At 33.5% G+C, this 22,291-nt stretch overlaps 1 protein-coding gene across 4 annotated transcripts in view; it reads left to right on the plus strand.

The window, feature by feature from the left end:
* The window catches only part of PDE3A (phosphodiesterase 3A), a 320,464-nt gene that overhangs the window by 195,248 nt on the left and 102,925 nt on the right, over positions 1–22,291 (plus strand). For all 4 annotated transcript variants that reach the window (XM_012447662.3, XM_064377771.1, XM_012447663.3 and 1 more), the window contains exon 2: positions 1,341–1,391. In XM_012447662.3, the coding sequence (XP_012303085.2) occupies positions 1,341–1,391 (51 nt within the window). The remainder of the gene's footprint in view (positions 1–1,340; positions 1,392–22,291) is intronic.

Consider the following 22,291-nt stretch of genomic DNA (forward strand, 5'->3'; position numbering starts at 1 on the left):
AATACTATTAGCGTTTGATTGAAATCTAATTAGACCTGAAATCTAGTTAAATTTGTCTGAGTAGAACTGAGCACTCAATAGTTTATAGAATTAAGTCTTCTTTACCAGTAGCACTGTATGTCCATCAGTAAATTTTAACCATTCTCTGCATATGATTATCACATATTTCTTGATAATGTTCAAAGGCATATTATTTTTGTTGCTATTGTGAACAGCTCTGTTGTTTGTTGTTAAGTCTACTAAAGAGTCATTGCTGTTATATAGGAATGTTAATAATGTACACAAATTCATGTATAGTCCACCTTGTTGGTGTATTTGCTTATTAGTTGTAAATACTTCTTCAGTTGGTAATCATGAATAATGAGATTACTCACAGGTGAATGGAGTTTCATTTCTCTCAGTCAGTATCTTGTATTTCCTTAATATTCGTAATGTTAAATTTATTTTCAATAAGTAAATATTCTTCTTTGTAAGCAAAGTAGCTCAGGGCTATTGCCACCATGGGAATAACATGATAATATTTTATAGGTTATTATTAAAAATCTACATTTTGTGATTTTGAGCATTCACATTAAATATTTAATAATTTCACTCTTTGGCGCTCTTAAGATTTTTATAGTTTTGAAGAAGAATTAAAAATCTTTGAACTAATTTGGCCTTTGGTTCTTTTTTTTTTTTTTGAGACGAAGTTTCGCTCTTGTTACCCAGGCTGGAGTGCAGTGGCGCGATCTCGGCTCACCGCAACCTCCGCCTGCTGGGTTCAGGAAATTCTCCTGCCTCAGCCTCCTGAGTAGCTGGGATAACAGGCACGCGCCACCATGCCCAGCTAATTTTTTGTATTTTTAGTAGAGACGGGGTTTCACCATGTTGACCAGGATGGTCTCCATCTCTTGACCTCGTGATCCACCCGCCTCGGCCTCCCAAAGTGCTGGGATTACAGGCGTGAGCCACCGCGCCTGGCTAGCCTTTGGTTCTTATCATTTGTGGCAGTAGATTAAACTACAGTAGTTAATTACCCAGAATATTTTCTTAAGCTAAAGGCTTAATATGCAAATAAAGCTTTACATGGTTTGACATCTATCTAGGATATTCCTGACAGAGCTATATATTAGCTTCTTTATCACACAGTGATATTAAAATACTCTCAAAATGATTAGAAGTTAAAATATTAGCTATCAAACCAGGAGTTTACTACTAATTTAGGTATGTTAATTTATTCATAGTAGCTATTTAATGTATTACTAATATAGATTGGAACAATCTGATTATTCTTTAAAGGAAAGAGGAAAAATGTTTGTCAGGTAAAATAATCATTTAACTTATTACAATTATCTTTACAGCTCATGGGGCATTCAGAATGGGACCACAAACGAGGGCCAAGAGGATCACAGGTAAGTTTCTTTTTCTTTTCTTTTTCATGTTTCGTTTCCTAACACTTTCAGCCATGAGTTTTCTAAAACTCTAGAGATAAAAAGTAGAGAGAGGAAAATGCAAAATAACCATGCCATTTGTTTTTATTTAAGTTAACTACAATTAAAGTCTGGATTTCAAATCCCAAAGGCAGATGCCTGGATATTCCTCTTAAGAGCTTTCCGGTATCCCAGATTGGTTGTGTTTATATGAATATAGATTTTATATTCATCTTGTCTCTGCAGAATACATTTTGATCAGCAACCCACTCTCTTTATTCTATTCATTTCCTTTGACACTTTTTCCATGTATTTTCTTTTTTTCTTCAGCTTCCTGTTTTTGGTTAAATATTTTGAAATATAATCAGACTAAACTCTGAACTAATTAGAAGATTTTGTCTCTAAATTAACTGTCTTCATCTGAGGGAAACAGAAAGATGAAAGGACCTATTATTTTTGAAAAGAAGCAAATTCTAAATCTTTCTATATTACCAGACTGTTTTCATTGTCTTACTTTATGTCTTAGGCAAGGAGAAAAGCTTCCATGACGCATTTTTGCTTTTTAATGACCTAATTAGACAATGTGGATTTGTTTTGCTTCCATAATTACTTTCCCTGACAGAATAAAGGCTGAGCTTTACACTAAGAAAATTATTTCTCCTCCTAGAGCACTTTGTGAAGAAATATAAAAATAATTTCTCTCACGGCAGCCTATGTTTACCTGACTGTAAACATGCAAAATAAAAATTGGGTGGAAATTTTTGCTTCCGTTGCACACATTTTGCATTTGCTACTGAAAAAATATAATCTACAAAAGACAGTTGAATATGCAATACTGTAAATGAAAGTTCATTGGGAAGTGGGGGCTTCTCTCAAGTGTTTTACAAAGCTGATGTGTTCTGTGTTGTCATTAAATTTGTATGAATAACTCTATTTAATTTAGGTCACTAGGAAAATAAAACCAAGTCAATCAATTGTTTTAGTTCACATTTTAATGACTGATTTTATTTCTGTCCATTATGAGTTTGATGAGTAAATAATGTAAACCAATTAAATTAGGATCATCCCAAAGAATTTATGCCTTGCTTTCTTTCCTTCACTCTCACCTCCCTTTCATTTTCTCTGAAAACTCTCCCTCTGGATACATCTATGAAATTTTAAAAAGAATGTGCTGCAAGGTCAGTCATGAAGGGATTAAATTAACGTACAGTAAATTCTTTGTGATTCTAAACCAATAAAAAAGTAAAGATGAGTGTAGGTAAGAAGGTCCACGGTTTCTGATGATTGCCACCAGAACATTTTGATACTCAGAATGTTCTGAATATCAAGCAAGTTGTTGAGGACGTGTTCTTTCAAAGCAATGTAGTGTTATATGTAGAAAATTATTGTTTAAAATATATATCATTTACTCTCTATTTTGCTTACTTTGGTATAATTTATCTTCAGGTTTAGATAGGTCACTATGTCAATATAAACTGACAAAAAAAACCCTCACAATTGTACAGTACTGCTTTTGTTAACTTTCAGCATAAAAAGAACAAAATTTTTTAAATTCCTAATATTGCATATAGCTAGAAAATGTGAGAATTCCACATATAAACATAAACTATTTTTATAAATAAAGCTTGATTATATTTGAAAGCCTAAGGTGGTTCTGAAAAGCAAAAGCTTTAAAATAGGCTTGCATGAATTACCATTATAAACATCAAATCTTTCTTGGATCTCTTAACCAGCAAAATAGCTATTCTAAATATAGTATACCTTTGTCTCATTTTGATTCCTCAACTCAGATGAAAACTGCCAAATAAAAACAAACACAACACACCAAAAGATAAGAACAGTAAGAACCATGACAAAAACATTAAAAAGAAAGAGAACTTCCAAAGATTTTGGAAATTTCAGGTAGCTAAATTAAGCCTTACGTAATAACCTCTTATCTGCTTCCAATTCTCTACTGGCAAAATAATAACAATAATGTGCTATGTTTTGGATCATTGCTCCCTTCTGTTGTTGCTATTATCTTCTTGGTCAATATGTCTAAAGTCTTCTACCTTTTCAAAGGGAATTTCAGACAGGTTGCGCTTGAACACAGACTTCTTAATAGTTTACTCCAAAGCCTTGCTCAAATTCCATCCTAGTTAATTTAGAACTAGTTTCTAAGTACTTGCTACGTGTACAGCACTGTGGTCGGTCTAACTGAAAAAAACTTGAAAGACAAGGTTACTGCTTTCCAAGAGCTCACAAATTATGGTTGGAAATAGAGCAATATTTCTATGTGTAATTCACATATAAGGCAATCTGGTAGATGCAACATTACATATAATATGTAGTGTGTGTCGCCATATCTGTAAATGACAGTATATATGATGGTGGTCACATAAGATTATAATACCATGTTTTTACTATGCATTTTATATGTTTAGATATGTTTAGATACACAAATATCATTTGTTACAATTGCCTACAGTATTCAGTAAAGTAACATGCTGCACAGATTTGTAGCCTAGGGGCAATGGGTTATAGCATATAGCCTAGGTATGTAAAAGGCTACACCGTCTGGTTTGTGTAAGTATACTCTATGATGTTCCCACAACAAAATCCCCATCATTAAGTGACATATAGACTGTATATATACATTGGGAGGCCGAGGCAGGCGGATCACCAGCAGTTAGGAGTTCAAGACCAGCCTGTCCAACATGGTGAAACCCTGTCTCTATTAAAAATACAAACTAAAAATAATAATAATAATAATAATTAGCCAGGCATGGTGGTGGGTGCCTGTAATCCCAGCTACTCAGTAGGTTGAGGCACGAGAATTGCTTGAACCAGGGAGGCGTAGGTTGCAGTGAGTCAAGATCACACCACTGCACTCCAGCCTGGGCAACAGAGCAAGACTCCATTAAAAAAAAAAGACTTCATATATACAAAGTGAGGTAGGATTTAGGTGGAAGATTATTTCTTTTTCCCTAGTAGAGTAGGAAATACCTCTGAGAACCGGTGATGTCTGAGATGTGTCTTTAAGGATGGATAAGCTTTCAAAAGTGTAGAGGAAAAGACGGATGAAAAAGCTTTGGTAAATGTCTGCACTGAGAAGAGTGTGGGACACATTTGAATACATGTGAATTTTTTTGTAACTTTTGTATAAACAGTTGTTGGATGGTAATTGCTAATGCAATTACTGTGAATGAATAATCTGGAGAATGCTATACTTTTTTGACTAGGTAGGCAGAGGAAGTTAGCAGGGTGAAAAGTTTGAAACTGAGTACTATAAGAATTAGGGCCATTAACACAGAACAGTTTAGTTGGAAGAATATGAGTTCAGTGTTACAAGTGTTAAGTGACAAGTGAAGTTAACAATTCCAAAATGAAGTTTCAGATAAACACTCAAAGCCTGGTTAGAACAAAAGGTGTCAGTTTGGGAATGGTAATCATACAGGTGATAATTAAGCTCCACCAGTAGATAGACTCCCAGAAGGATATTAAAAGAAAAAACAGATAAAAGTCTGATTCTTGGAAAATATACTGTAAGGGCTAGAAGCAAGCTGAGGAGGGAGTTAATGAGCGGGCATGGTCTTCCTAGAGACCAGGTGGGGGAGAAATGATTCAGAACTGAAAGTAGTTACACCAAAGAGAGGAATGAGATCCCAGACCAAGGTTCAGGAAAATAAAACACGTAGCAGATGTCTTTGGGTTTAGTGATTAGGAGGACATTAGTGAACTTTGAAAAAGCAGTGTTGAGAAAGAAGTGCTGGAAAGAAGAATGCAGAAGAGAATAGTGTAAGACACCAGAAGGGTCTCTTGGGGGAGCTTTGTTTTAAAAGAAAGTTGGGATTGCAGAAAGAGGTGGCAGCAAGAGTGATTTATTTATTTATTCATTTATTGTTACTGCTAAGCTGAGATGTGTGTCTTAATTACTGGCAGATGAAAAGAATTAGTGTGGGAAAGAAAACACTGAAAATTCTCAATAGTGAGCTGATTAAGGACTGAGGAAATGGTGCGATTCAGGGAAGGGAAGGTGCTTTCTTCCAAAGTGGTCCTTTTGGCACGTCTTTATGTATTTTCCTGTGAGGAAATACCCTAGCCCCACCCCATACCAGCCATTTACACTATATTAGAGAAGCTGGCCGTGTTCGAAAATGAATTGCTGGATAAATCCACCAAAAAGTACAGATGGGGAAGTTTTTTTTAAAAAAGTAGAGGCCCAGGGCGGTGGCTTATGCCTGTAATCCCAGCACTTTGGGAGGCTGAGGCGAGTAGCACCTGAGATCAGGAGTTTGAGATCAACCTGGCCAATATGGTGAAACCTCGTCTCTACTAAAAATACAAAAATTAGCTTGGCATGGTGGCATGTGACTGTAGTCCCAGCTACTCAGGAGGCTGAGACAGAATTGCTTGAACCCAGGAGACGGAGGTTGCAGAGAGCCGAGATTGTGCCACTGCATTCCAGCCTGGGAGAAAGAGTGAGACTCCTATCTAAAAAAAAACAAAAACAAAAACAAAAAACAAAAAAACCAAACAGACAAAAAGTCATAGAGGTATTTCTAGCAGAATGAGAGAGGAAAAAATGACAGATATTATAACATTAAAAAGATACTATGAACCTAATGACTTCAGTTTTCTTGGTAGAGTACATAAAGTTGATAGAATACTGAAAAATCTTGAATGCTAGGAAACACATGGAATAAATATTGTTTTAGATATCTAAAAAAGGGAACTTGCTTGGTTCCTGCGCATCAAGAAATGTCTGGTAAAAAGCAGAGAGCTGTGTCAGATGTGAGTGTGCTAGACTGCAAGATGAATTTTAACATGTTTTGCTTTGATTTGCAAAACATGGATATATGTCAGGCACTTTTTTTTAGCCTTTGAGGAGTCAGAAATGGACAAAATGACGTTAGTATCTAGCAACATCTAATTTTTTTTTTTAAGTCAGCCTTAATCATTTCTTAGGATAGAGTTAAGCTTCTCTTGGCTTCTCCCTAGGAACTTAATAAGGGATTTTCTCAAATTTGCCTTTGTACTTCAAGGTTGTATCATATGTGCATTATCACAGAATTTAAGAAGATGTACTGTTCATACCAAATACTTGTTCTACAGAAAAATACCTATCTTTCTTCTAGTAAATTCCAACCCTTAATTGCATATGACTTTTTAGACTCAGCAAGAATTTCATTCAAATTGACTTATATTACTTTATTCTCAGTAATTCTCTGTCATTTGTCAGCTCACTCATAGCTGTCTGATTTTTCTTTCTTTTTTTAAAAGTATATAACTGTCAAATAGTAGATCATCCAAATGTAGAAAAGATGCTAAATGATAAATAAACTTCCAGCGGCATGCAGAACTCTTTTATCTGGCAGTGTTCCCAGTAATACCAAATGAAGTCAGGGGATGAAATTCTCAGAAGGCAATTACTTGTTTTTTCTTCATTTTTTTTTTTTTTAATTCTTGAAGGAAAGTTTTCCAGTGGGAAGTAAAGAGAGGCAACAGAAGATATGCTTTTCTTTGAAAACTTTAAAAATGGTAAAAGAGGATTCCAAGGGGCCAATAAATTACATATCACGTAGTTGAGGTTCCTTGTGGATTAGTTCAATTGGTGAATTTTGTAAGCTTCCTAATATTTTAATATACTTGGAACCTTTGGGTCTTTATTTATCAGTAGTTAAAAACTAGCAAGTTTTTAGTCATTTAGTATGTTATTGGTATTTTACTATCAGCCAGACCATCAGCTGGACTTAAAAGTACTTAAAAGAAACAGATTTTTGTGTTGTGCATCTAGTCTTCAAATGATTGAAGTATTTTTTTAGATAATAAAATTCTGGTTTGTATGATTCTAAATATTTCTAGTATTATGTGTAAAATATAGGAAGATAGCTGAGTGTTCCATTGGGAAAGTCATTAAATGCACTGGACTATCAGTATGCTTAAAAATGCTCCATAGCCTATTTTGGAGCATATCTTTCATGGTTTAACAAGTCCTGGAGGCACCAAACTGTAAGAATTCCAGACTAAGAAGCAGATACCTGTATTAGTTATCTTTTATAGCATAATGTTAAGTCTCAAGGATGAATTCTGATGGGGAGTCATTGTGCTTTGCTTTTTTTGTGTATCATTTCAAGGGAATGGATCTGTTAATGGTAGCTACTGAAGTTGATTAACCTAATCGTTAGCCTACTAATGGCCTGATTCAGTGACACGTCAGTTCTTGTCCAGGTTAAATCATTTGCTTTTGATAAGAGAATGTGGAGAGTAATTTAAATGCCTTTCAGATTTATCTGGAGTAATGCCATATATATTTATTGAAGTTAATTCCTTTTAATACATTTTAGAAAGATGACCAGCCATATTTCCCAGGAATTTGTTCCAAGGGATTAATGTGAGCAGACTGGGAGCTCATTATTACCTCTCACAAATGCCCGACACAGTACCAGGGAATAATTTATGCCCTAGAGCTAGTTGCCAGTGCTACTTTTTCTACAAACATAATGTCTTTCACTTGTATTTCTTTTTCCTTTTTCATTTTTCCATATATCAACCTAACAACTATTAATACTAGTTCAGAATTTGTTCCAATAATTGTTTAATTTTTGGCAACTCTCCAAAGACAGTTTGGTTTGGGGTTTTTCTTTTGCTTGTTGTTTTGTAAAATTTGTTTAAATTTCGCTTGTACTAACAGGGACCACACACAACATATTTGCCTAGGGCCTCACTTACTGTAGGAATGGCCTTGTCATTGCATGTAATAGTGACAGGAAGGGACCTAAATATCATATCTATCTTCTCCATTCTGATATTTAAAATTTTATCCTTTAGTTCCATACTGTTGGACAATTGTTTTTCACTCTTTTCTCACACTTTGAAGTTACTTTTATTTACTTACTGTTGAGTATGATGTCTTTAATTTGCATTAGCAAACTACAAGACACAGTTTTTAGCAAATCTATCATAGTAAGGATATGGTAGACAATATCCACAGCACACACAGTGTCAAGAGGATGGAGAGACATTTCTCTTTGTCCTCAGAGAAGGGAAAACAGTGTTTCTCTTTAACAACTGAACCCACGTAGTATGTTATTTCTCCAGCATCCCTGGTCTCTACCTAGTAGAGGCCAGAAACAATACCCCCAGTTCCTACATTATGATAAGAAAAATATCTCCAGACATTGTCAAATGTCTCCTGGAAGGCAAATTTGCTTTACTTGAAAACCACTGAACTTACAGCATAATCTCATTGCCAAGTGTATGGAATATAGTAAATAAATATTTAGTGATTAATCTTGAACACTTTAGGAAAATGAGGAAATGCTTCTTCAAGCATTTGTGCTTTCAGGTTCTCAGTTTCCATCTTTAAGTCTATCAAAGATAAATTTTAAAGAACATATTCATTTCATTGTGAAGTAGTTTTCTTACAGTGGAATTATGTCCAAGAAATCTCATGGCGTGGAAGGTGGGGGAACGTACTCTTCCCACGCTTATACATTCAACTGATTCGCAGGAGGAGAGACTTTGGCTCTATTCTCACAGTGCTTTCATGGAACATGTGTTTCAGGGAAACTGATGGATGACCTTGAGTAAGTCACTCTTTCTAACAGGCCCTGGTCTCTTAAAAGAACATTGATGAACAGGAATCAAATCCACAGAAATAAAAGGGAAAATTGCCACCGGCATTTATGCTTTTATTGTTTTCCCCATGTTTATAGATTAGTGGACATGTTGTTTAATACTTATTGAATGACCCTATTATGTTAGGGCCTGTGGACATCATTCTGATGACATGGGCACTACCTTGTGTTTGTTTAGCCAGATCACAACCTTGTGGTATTTTATTTGAAACGAAACAAAGCAATCAAATAACCACTGATAATAGATGTTTATGTGCAGGAACTGCAAATAGTTTAAGCAATAATCAATTTTAGTAAGTGTACAAAAGCATATTTTGAGAGAAATAAAAATAAAAATAATACCTATCACTTTAAGCCACAGTTTCTGACCAATGTTGCAGTTGTGACTTTTATTATATTCTTTTTTCCCCAGATACCTTATTGTAAACATTAAGAAAATTAATGCAAGTATTTTGCATGTACATTCCTATGAAGTAAATATACACAGCTTGAAAATTTTCCAGCTCTCAAGTTTTGCCTTCCACTTGAGAGAAAGACAGAAGAAAAATATGGTAACTTGATAACAGTTAATTTTATCTTTGAATTGCAGTATCTGACCAAGGAAAATAATTTTTAGCTCATGCTGGGTGATTTTATGACATTTGTAGCATTGAGTAAGATCTTGTTTTTTATTAATCCTGACAACATACTCTAAAAGGGAAGTTTTGTGGGTGGATTTTTTATTTTTACTCCACTTATAGATAAAACTGTTAAAAAAAGATTATACCAAAAATAATCAGATTCTCATAGAATATTAAAATCTATGACTAGGATATATTAACTAGAACAGATCATCAGATATAGTGGTAGGCAAAGGTGATATAGGGTGGAGGAGTTTATATGGCAGTGAGGACAGTTAACTAGAGAGGGTGAATTGAGGCAAAGGGAATGGGAAATGGTTGATCTTTCAACGTGAAATATTAACATCCATTTTCACATACTAACAAAAAAAACAGGATATGGGCTTTTAGTACATTCTTGGTATTTTTTTTAATTTGGAGAAATTGAAAATTTTAATTTCTTAATATATATCCAGGCTATATGTATAAATATGTATTTCTAATAGTATTAACATCTTATTTATGGTACAGGAATTTTTCTTTACCCCCTTTCTAGGGAACAAACTAAAATATTGTTTAATAGCATTCTCCACAAGATTGTCTATTCTCATCAAAGGTACTGATTTTCTTAAGAAGTTTTACTTTGGGAGAACAAAGATGGCTTAGCAGTTATGTTGTCAACATTAAGTGATTGTCCCATTTTATGTAGAATTCAGCCATCACAGAAACATAAGTAAATCCAAGGAACCAAGGCTGACAACTGCAAAGAAAAAGCCTGGAATAATATTAGCGATATTAATGCACTAAAATTATCTTAAAAGTCACAAAAATGAAGCTTCTGTCAGATTTGATTTTCTAGATCACGTGATTTTTTTTTTTTTTTTTTTTTTTTTTTTTTTTTTTAGTGGAGTTTTTTTCCCCTTTTTGGATGGTGATGCATTGTGTAATAAGCAATTCTTGGAAAACTCTAAGTGTTACAAGTAAAGCTTATTGTTTGGAAATCTGCAGGTTATCAAACTTGCATCAAAATAGTTTGCTTGCTGAGTTCTATGGTCCTGTGTTTAAATATTTCTGGGTGACAATTTCCACTTGGATCTTTACACTATTTCCATTTTAGAATTTTGTAACCATGTTCTTTGTTTTCAAATCATTTTAACCCTGAATTTAGAGAAAGTTGTTTACATAGTATCAGCGATACACACTTAAAAGAGGATTTTTTTTTTAAGTTAGGGAGAAAAAAACCTCTCAGAAAATTGTGGGTGAGACAAACAGGTGGAATAGAAATCACAAAAATAAACCATCAAAATCATTAAGGAAGATGAAGTGCAAACAGATGTAAAAGCTCTAGTTCTCAAAGGATTGGGAGCAGAGGAATGGGAAGAAGTTGTCTATCAAAGATGATGATTGGAAGATGTAGAAAAGACCATCTCATGAAGCAAAAAGAACATGGCCATTGAAGCCATATTAAAGTTAGAAACATGGCAGTGAATCTTTTTGATACTGGGAGTAACGATTTGGGGGATTGACAGGTCTTAACCCCACTTTCACTGCTCATTTGTTCATATTCAGGTTTACAATGACTTAGTGCCATAACTTTGGTGACATTTCTGGTACCTCAAAAATATGGCAGTATATGCATGATTATTGCATTTTTAGACCTTTGCATGAGTTTTTAAAGAGTATTCCTATTAACTATATGTTTATGAAATCTAATCCATGGACAATTTAGTTTTCTTTTTCATGGAGAAATACAACACGACTTTAAATAAGTTTTGCTAAATAGTAAAATTGCAACAGCCGGTTTTGTTTTATACTGATTACTGCAACCCTGCATATAGTGAGTTTTTAATTAATATTTCTGAAATAAAATATTATAATGTATGAACTTAGAATTTAATTTCTTCAAGTAACCTGTGCCGAACCAGTGTGTCTTGAGGAAATCTGTTGATCCATAATAAAATATAGTAGCCCTCGAGGAATTAGTGAAATTATATCTAAAGCATGAATAATAAAGCCAAACGCCATTTGTTTTATTTATGCGATTCCCCTGCTTTCAGGCTTTTCTGTTTCTAAAGTGTACAGGTGAGATTCCCTCATTTTAACATTCATGATACCTTACTGTAGGACTTATTATTACTTTGACTGTAAACTGAAATTACAGGATGAGGAATAATTTGTCATGTTGGCATTGGTTAAGGAGAAGACAGTATTTAAATATTGACTTTTTCATATGGGAACATGTGTTCTTCTCATTCTCAAGGCATATGACTACTCCTTCCCTTCACCCCCCTTTTTTTTCCTCCCTCTTATCACATGGAACTTTTGAGCTTAGGAGTGATCCTGTCTCATGCAGCTTAGGGATCTGAAATTTACGTAAGAACTTTAATAGAAGCTTATGACACATGATATGACCAGGCTTTTCACTATTTTTTGCCATTTATTTGGCTTAAAATCAATGGAACAAGCTGAACTTGGCATTACTATTTCTGTTCAAAAAGAAGAAAAATATATAATTTTACTATTTTTTATGTTTTGGTCTTGGCACTGTGGCTTTTGTTTATGGAAAAAGACAGGAGAGGAAAAAAGCATTATTTTAACTTCACATGATAAATAATCAAACCAAACTGAGATTTCCTTTAAAAGTATGTGTTCGTTTTTCTTATTACAATGCATTTGCTAGTAATTCAGTGCAAGTTTGAAATGATATATTAATATCTTCTTTAGCATTATAGATTTGACTACATCACTAACATCATAACTTTATAGACATTGCATTAGAATTCAACTAGTTTCTGTACTTATTCATGAAGATAAGATGCTTATTTTATTGTGGATGTTATTTCCTCTTGACAGATTCTATTAGCATAAAAGAAAAGCATTGATATTTACTTTTAATAAAAGTCATAACACTTATTCTTCCTTTTTAAGAGCTTTATGGACATTATTACCTAATTAAAATATCAACTATTTTTATCTGGAGTTAATTTCTGCCAATATTAATTAGGAAAAATAGGGATATAAATAATGTCTATGACTTCCAGATGTTTAAGGGACATTCTATGTTCATCATTTTATGCGCTGGTGGTCATGGGACTTTTAATCAGTGGATACAGCATCGGAAATAAACATTTTTTTGGAATGAACTGTGTTATACATATTATATGCATAGCTAGAAGCACAGGAGAGGCTCTCATTTGTTATACTAAATATCAGATGTTTGAAGCACTCTCTCTCTTTTCCTGTGACACAGCATTTCAAACATACAGCACAGTACAGCAAATAATGTACAAAAGCTAGGTAGATTTAATAAATATTAAAATTTTCTATATTTGATGCAGTATTTTTGTTGGTAGCTAGACAGTTGCTTAGAAATAATCTTATTAAACTTTTTCATAATGTGTACATTAGTCCCATTAACAGATATATACTTTATTAAATTTATTTTACTTTGTTTGACCTTTTGGGAATTTAGAGAATATGGAAAAAGAAGTAGTTTAGAGAGTTATGGAAAAGAATTAGAGAAAATGGAAAGGATTAATTTTCAAAGGGACAAGCAAGATGGGTTGATTTTAATTTTTAAAAGCTGAGTACATTGATAAATATGGATATAAGTAATATCTATTTTAATACCACCCGGAAAAAGCTGGTGTATAGCTGCTACATTGATAAATATGCATGTATAAATGGGTTATTCTAAATGCATGTCATAAGCATGCCTTGTATTAAAAATAAAATGATTATCTTTTTGGAGATATGAAAAAACACAAGATATATTATTAACAGTATTCTTTTCCAAATATACAGGCTTTGGTAACCACACTTAAAGTCTTTTTTGAAATCATGTTTTAAAAAATCATCCCTACAATGGTTACCAGATTAACTTTTTTAAATCAGCTTCATTTAGAGAAACTATGAAATTGGAAAACTGATATTATTATATATTGCTTCACTCTCTTCTACAAATACTTTCTGTACTTTGTGTATAAATAACGTTTTTAACAGCTTCAAAGGCAAAGATGTTCTATATATTTTTATTTTAAAAGTTTGTTTAATTATTTATGGGGGAATTAGGGTCACAGATACTGTGTCTCTCTCTCTTATTTCAAAACCTTGTCAGGATTGTCCTATTTGCATTTGCAACAGAATAATTTTTGCAGAACAAAATCATAGGATAAGAGAAGAATTATAAAACTCGTTAAGGCATTACCCTATTTAATATTTTTTATCATTAATTAATATACCCAGAATAATGCACATTTACATTTTGACATCAAAAAGAAGAATCTGTAGCTAATGGATGAATGCTAGAATAAGGATTTAGAAAGGTTTCTCATTAACCTTCAGTTAAAATGCTAAACTAAGAAGATTAAAGAGGAAGAAAAACAAAATTTTGTACTTAAATTTTTAATAAAGCTTCACAATCGAAAGTACCTGCATATTTGTTCATAAGCAAATGAAAAAACAAAAAGTCAGACTTAAAAATTTGGATTGACTTCAAGCCCAATATCGTGTGGCTTTTCTTTTGTTTTGTTTTGTTTTTCTTTTTTAAAAATTTATTTATTATCCTTTAAGTTCTGGGGTACATGTGTAGATCGTGCAGGTTTGTTACATAGGTATACACGTGCCATGGTAGTAGTTTGCATGTGGCTTTTCTAATAGCAAGTGACACTTTGGGCTTCACTAACTAGTGGTAGTATTTATGGCATACAGAACAGAATAATTAATTCAATAAATTCTGCCCTAGCCAGATGACCTCTGTAGTGTTGAATTCAGTTCTGAGTATATAATTTCAAGAAGGATATTGAGAAGCTGATGCACTCACATAAACAATTAATATGTCTAGAAACAGTGTCCCTTATGAAAGAGAACTTAAAAAGCAAGACAAAGAGAAAAACTGCTCTCTTAAGTTATCAACACGGTGACTTACACCTATAATCCCGGCACTTTGGGAGGCTGAGGTCGTTGGATCACTTTAGGCCAGGTGTTAGAGACCAGCTTGGCCAGTATGGTGAAACCCTATCTCTACTGAAAATACCAAAAATTACCTGGACATGATAATGCACACCTGTAATACTAGCTACCCAGAAGTCTGAGGCAGGAGAATCACTTGAACCTGGAAGGTGGAGGTTGCCATGAAGCTAGATCATACCACTGCACTCCAGCCTGGATGACAGAATGCGACTCTGTCTTTAAAAAACAAAAAAAGGTGTAAAGGGAGTGAAATTTTTATCTTTGTAGTTCTGTAAGGTAATATTTGGGCAAATGAGTAGAATATAGAGCAGTCAGATTTTGGTTAAATACAAGGAAGACATTTATAGCTGTTTAAATTGATTTAAAAATAAAATAAGCTAGTGGTTTTCCTAAACATGAAATAGGTTTAATGATTGCACATAGAGAAGTTTCTGTAAGAGTACATGAGCCAACTTCATAAGGGTGTATTTTATTCTTTCTGAACAGTGATAAACAGACCAAGAAACCAAAATCTTAATTTCCTAAATTATTGTGTGTCTAGGTGTACTTCAGAGAAGAGTCCTGTCACTATGCTCTTCTTTTAGTGGAAATTTCCAAATCTAGGCAAACCAGGAGTTTTAAGCTCAGATCGAGCTTAAAACTGTACAGAGTAGAATTGTTAGTTCCCCTTGAAGGGCTATTTTTAAAGCAGTCATTCCTATGGACTAGCAGTATCCATTCAGTATCAGCTAGTGAACTTATCAGACGTTCTGATTGACAAGGTTGTAAATGAAACTAGAAAAATCTTCACTTTAAGAAGTTTCCCAGGTGATGTGACAAGTGTTCATGTTATGGTAGCATCAACTTCAATGTGTTAGTATGGATGATGAATGGATTTCAGTATATAAAGTAATCTTTGTATTACTTCTGCCTGAAGTTCTAGAGTTAGAGCTAAATTTCTTTACTACTTCATGTTTGTTCATCTATAAATTGTGGGAGCTTATATTGTAGATTGATATCAGTCATTTATTCATTAGTATGGATGAAGAATAATGAGAATATGCTTGATGAGGGAATGAGGGAACAGAAATGAAGGTACTAAATACTGTGTTGAAAGACAGGGAAGCAGCATTGAGGATTGATACAGGTCTTGCTTCTCACAGCCTCTGGCACCACAGCAATAATACTGTAAACTCCAAGGAGAGCCATTCACATTGTAGGTTACATGAATGATGACCACCTTGGAGTTGTGCAGTGCACAACACTTAACAACTGCCTACATGATTCTTGTAAGCCCTTTATATCTACTCTATACTTACAATTACTTCCAAAGCCTAAACTTGAATCCTGTCATTCTGACTAACTCTCAGAAAAACATAACATGGCCTGTTATTTTCTGACTCCTAGCTTTTCTACTAATATCTGACCTCTCTAAAGTAGATCAAATATCCTGTACTCTGGGTGGCATATGTTATTTCACCTCTCTGTGCCTTTATGAGTGCATTTTTCAACCTTTAATAAATACCTTGTTCCTTTTTATCTTCTTCAATCCTTCTTAAATACAACTGAAACATTATCTGATTCTCAATTGTAAGCACTGTGTTTTCATAAAACATTTTACATCCATAATCCATTTATCCTAGAACTTAGAACACTATGGAAAATTTCCCACTAGACTAAAGCTTCTTGCATCCAAGAAGCACTTCATTTGACTCTCCAACAGTGATCGCCACCCAGAAGTTGTTGAGGAAATGTTGAATCAAGGAATGAGAGAATGGGGCATGAAGTGGGGAATTTGAGCACACAGAACTTTCATTTAACCTGCTTCACTATTCGACTAGGGTGTGGCCTTGCTTTTAATTGGAGGATAACAGGAATTGCAATCAGTATTCATGAAAGCATGTGTTTTAAATAATGAGAATCAGTCTAACAGAATCTGAACTTTAAAAAACATCTTATTACCTATTATACACGGTGAGGATATTTTGCAAATCATAGAGCTGCTACTGGGAAAAGGTATGAATAACCTTTTTGTTCTATAATGATTGTCAACAGAATTTATATTAGAGAAGGATAGTTGAAAGCCTTTTAAAAAGAAATTCAGAAAGTAATCCAAATCAAGTTTATAATAAACTGGTTCAGTATATTTATTAAATGTATTTTTAGTTAATTTTTAATGAGGTACAAAAATATGACCTGGGACCAAAAAACTTCCCAGTAAAAGTTCTACAGTGATTTTTTAAGATGTTACAAAACTATCTTAGAATGTTAAACGGAATATTTTATTAGCTTAGAACTCTTCACTAATCTCCTAAATAAAAACCAGATCTTTCCACCCCAGTAAAATACTAAAGTGTCATGCAACTTTATAATCCTTATCTAGTACCAAATCTACATTTATCTAAAGATTGACAATGTCCATCCTTCTGCATTTTTTCCTATTTTCTTCGTGGATTAGTAGCATATTTGGAATTTTTGAGGTTTCATGTTAAAATGTATGAAGGAAAATAAAAATATGTAATACCCTGTCACAGTAGCAGGGAGTACTAAACATCTGTTGAAAGAATAACTCTTTGAGCAGACAAGGCATTTATATATAAAATATGCAAATTATACAAGTGAGTTTAGTGTTTTGGACAAGATTATTCACTGTCACGGTCCCTCTAATTCTGAAGTTCACGCATGTATTTTATGTGTTACTTAATAGAAGTTATTTTTGTAGTATGAAATACTAAATCAGAAATGCCAATATATAATATTTTCCCCCATACTGTATTGGTTGGTATTCATCAGTAACTACCAGTCAAATGACTAGTCTACATTTCTAAACACACTGAAATTTCCTAACTTGGGAGTTGGTCCATCTGAGAGTAAAGTGCTTAACTGGTCATTCTTGTGTCTTTCGTAAAACGAACTTTGATGGTAAGTTTTTTTCCTGTAAGAAAAGATAAAAGATTTAAAATAAAATACTTAAAACATATCTTGAATTAATTAAAGGAAAAAGAAAACAACATTAATTGAATATATATTTTTGCCATATATTGTGCTGTTTTTTCATGTAATTTATTTTAATCTACAAAATAATTCCTGAGAATAGACAATTTATTTATTCAGTTGAGGCCCTGGGGCTTCTCCTGTGTATAGGCATAGTGCTGGTGGTAAAGCAGTTCCATGGGAAACAGGACAGATGAACTTTTCTTTCTCATAAAGCTCATATTCTAGAATTCTCGATATTATTATAATACCTTTACCTATGAAGAGACAAACTCGAACAGTTGTTATTGCCAAAGTCGCTGAGCTAGAAAGAAGTAAGACTATTCAAATGTAAGTCTGTCTGATTTGAAAAGCTACTTTTGTCTCTTCTATGCTATATTCCCTCCTCCCAAAATATATTTAAGGTATGATTTTATCGTGAAGATATCCAAACACTTTACCATGTAAGGTCAAAATTCAGTTTTTTATACTGGTGCTAATTATGATCATTTAAAATAAATTCATTTTTATTTAATGATTTGCTAAACCTGAATTTTAATTAGAAACATAAGCCCTATATTTCAATAGATATTATAAATTGAGTCTCAGAAGTTTAAATAACTACAAGGTCAATCTTGGAGTAGTGGTTTTTCCAGTCTTGTAAATGTTCAGGAAAAAAACATTTCAGAATTGCTTTTCTGACAAAAAATGGAGATTTTAGCCCACAGAAATATAGCACTGCATTTTTTGCTGCTAAGCTTGCCTTGCATAAATTATTATGTCCAGTACATGGAGAAGTTCTACCCTAAACCTATATAGCTCATTAACCTTTCTCCTTTACCACATTTGCAACAAGACTGTTAAGTAAGTTAGTTTATTTATGATGGAGTAGAAATTACCTCTGAATATGAACTTTGGAAGGCTTCTAAAAGTGATATAACTTTTAATTTAACCAGCAGCAGTCCATGGAGGTAAAATGTACTATACCTCATCTTCTTAAAGCTGCACATCTGTGAAAGTGAAACGTTATAATTAATTTTTTCTGGAATTTCAGGAAACTACACATTTTAAAGTTCAGTCCTGCAGGATTCCACACTAACTGAAATGAAAGACAGGCTGGTATAGTGATGAAGAGAATGATCTTTGAAATAATAAAAATTCCAAGTCCATCCTTGAATGTATGTGTGCCCTTAATGAGACATTTAACCTTTGGAAGTGCTGTTTTTTCATCTGGAAAACGAGACAGTATCTACTTTGAAGGTTTGTTCTGTGGGTACAATAAATTAAATTTGAAAGTATGTGGAATAAACACACTCGTTTAAATGATAGCATTCGTCATTATCATCACCATCAACACCATCATCTTGCTCCCACCGCCACCAGCTCCACCCGTATATCCTGCTGTACGTATGCTCCACATGATGGGCCGAGACCTTCTCATCTCTGATCCCTCAGAACATGACTCCATGATGCTGCTGGGTCAGAGAGGATCAACTTAGAAGGTCTCATTTGTCTCATGGTTCCTAATACAGCAAGTTGTAGCATCTTCTAATCTTTTTCTCCCACAAACAGCAAGATATCTCAATATCATCCTTCAGTAAAGGGAGATTATAATGCCTCATAATCTATTCTACCAAAATGATTGTTAGCAGGATCCCACCATTACATAGATTTCTTTGATATTCAAGAGACGGCATCAAAACCAAGCCCCAAAATGTAAATATCTTCCTTCCAAGTTTCTATAAATACCACTGGGCATACTATTTATTGAGTTATCTTTGATTACATGAGTAAGACAAATTATTTATCTAAGTCAGAATACCTGTTTTTCAAGTCATTGATGAGTAGGAATATAATATTATTCACAAAGTATTCCTCAGGAATTTTCAGTGGGAATACTAATTTTGATGTCCTATATTTTGTGAAACAAATTAAGACAAAGTTGTTCTTACTAAAATTGGATTTAACTTTTTAATCAACATTTTTGACATCAAGCAAAATTTTAACAAGTAAATTTCAGCTTACCTAATATTTATCTAACTCTTTCATTATGGCTAATATAATATTTTAAATTAAGCTATAAAATCAATTAAGATTAAGCTGTAAGAAAAAGTTCTGACTAAAATTAGAAGGGGGAAAATAATGCTTTGATTAAATACACAATTACAGAAAAATAAATGTTAACTCTAAGGTAAATTGCCTTGCAATTTGCTTTGGATGTGCATTTTGTGTATTAACTGATTGACTAGGTAACTTCAAAAATCAGCTATCTACTGGTTACATTATGGGGAACGTTTGGGAATCTAACACATACTAACATGTAATTTAATAGGTAACACATTTTACTCTCTAAGATTGTTTGGGATCATCTACAGACTTTCATCCAAGTGAAAAAGAGTTCTACTGCGTTCTGAGTTAGTTTGAAAGGTCCTGTTAATTTTAGCTGTTTGTAAATTTTCACTGAGAGGTTGTTCTTTCATCCTCCTATCTTTGTAATTTCAAAGTACTTGATTTAATCTGACAAATGAGCTCAAAATACAAATTATAATCTGATAATTTTTAGTTTTTTACATACATGATCGAAGTAAGTGTCTTTTTAAAAAATGTACAGCAAAACCCAATGCAAAAAAAACTAAGAAATTCGGTCAACATTTGCATATATACACAAAGACCTACACTTAAAACCTTTGCTATATCTTAATTTGAACATTTTAAAAAATTATGATTTTTTTTTGTAGGTGCCTAGTAAGTGTATATATTTATGGGGTACATGAAATACTTTGATACAGGCATGCAATAATTACCAGTCACATCATGGAAAATGGAGTATCGAGCCCCTCAAACATTTATCCTTTGCTTTGTGTTAAAAACAATCCAGTTATACTCTTTTAGTTATTTTAGAATGTATACAATTACTGGTTTTTAAGTTTTCTAAATACGGTTTTGGAGTAAAATATTCTCTTACCTTTCCAAAACAAGGAATTTGAAAAAAAGACTAGTCTCAAATATTAATTGAACTGTGAGTACTATTTCATATGTTATAATTTTTATGTTATCTTTTGAACATTAGATTGGCAGGAAATAGCAAAATTGACTAAAATAGAGATGTGCACATCCTGAAATAAAGACAGGACTATATACAACTAATTAAAAACAGAGGGATGAGTAGTTTGGCAGAAGAATTAAGATATCTGGAAGATAGGAAATAAGAATTGTCATGGTCTTACATGATGTGAAAAGACTAAATCCTGTACTAGCAATAAACAGAAAAGAGAAACTGACTTTCAGCATTAAGCATTCACCAGTGGAAATAGATAGGTTGCATTGTAAGTATGCTCAATTTATGGATATTCACAGAAATATAATTTGTCAAGTAGAACAATTTTCTTGTCAGTTACAGAAAAGATATTGATAGTGAGAATGTTCTTTATCTTGCCTTAGACATGTGCTATTATAGGCTCAGATTGGCTTTATCGTCTTTTAAATGGAATATGTCCAGTTGTCAGAACACAAGAATCAGCAAGCTAGAGAGTAACACAGAATTACACAAAGGAATAAAATAAAAGATAACTTGGAAACGCGAGGTTCTTCTTTTTTTTTTTTAACTAAACCAGATGAGGTCCCCCAGATACAATGAGGAGATGGAGGAGTTCGCACCCTCCAATACATCACAGCTGCAGCAAATCCAATACCACTATATTAGAAGTACTTTAGAGGGGGAAAATATTAAATCTTCCTATAGTAACAAGTAGGAACTGGAATAAAGACTACTCAGATTATGCATGAACCCCACAAACAAGGAATTACAGAATAGTTTTCTAATTTTAAAGAGCTGGCAAGGGTGAAGTTACGTGAGTAGGTGTGAAACTGTGGTGCTTTGGATGCCCAGTGAGTCGGTCAGCATGGCCAAGAGCAGCATTTCAGAGCACGCAGTCCCTGTGGGTCAAGAGTGTTGAAATATGATGAAATGATGGCTTAGATAGGAACCACTGAGACATACCTTGTTTGCCCTGCTAAGGAGTAGGGAATTCACCTGGTAGATAATAAAGAACAATCAAAGAATTTTAACTAAAGAGGGTTTGCCACATTTAATGCCCCTCTCCTCACAGTGTCATTGAACTGTCTTATTTTTTTTAATCAGTGCATATTCAGTTTAATGTGTGTTTGGTATAATTTGAACAAGACTGGAAACCAGGAGACCTGAACTCAGATTCCAGCTGCCTTAGCTCCAAATGAGCTGTGTAATCTTGGACCAATCAAATAGTATTTTTCTGTTCATTATCTTGAACTAGTTAAATAATACCTTTATGTTCCAGTTTTGTTAATTAAAAAAAAAAATAATGAATATAGCCTGGATTACCGCTAATCTCTCTTCTTCCTTTAGAATTTTGTGGTTATGTTCTGTGGCACAGAAATGGAATTTAACACATACTGGAAATGTGCAGTCATTTTATTTACCAAACACGGGGCAGGCCGGGGGTGGGGAAGCATTTGTTTTCTTGTGTAATTAAGAGAAATCTGTTGAAAATATAAAGACAATTGAAGTAGTAGTTTTCAAAAGATGGGAAGAAAGTAGAGGTGTGAATTCAGAAACAAACTAGTAACAAACGTAGGTTTGAAAAATTTACCAGAGTGGGAGAGGGGAGCTCCTGTGAGAATTCCACTCATCTCGTTATTTGTTCCAGGGAGAAACTGGGTATGTTAACGATCAATGGAGTCGGAAGAAATTCTTTTAGGTTTC

The sequence above is a fragment of the Aotus nancymaae genome, unplaced genomic scaffold (genome assembly GCF_030222135.1).
Source record: "Aotus nancymaae isolate 86718 unplaced genomic scaffold, 86718_ANA_hifiasm-v0.15.2.pri h1tg000016l, whole genome shotgun sequence".
NCBI classification, from domain to species: Eukaryota; Metazoa; Chordata; class Mammalia; order Primates; family Aotidae; genus Aotus; species Aotus nancymaae.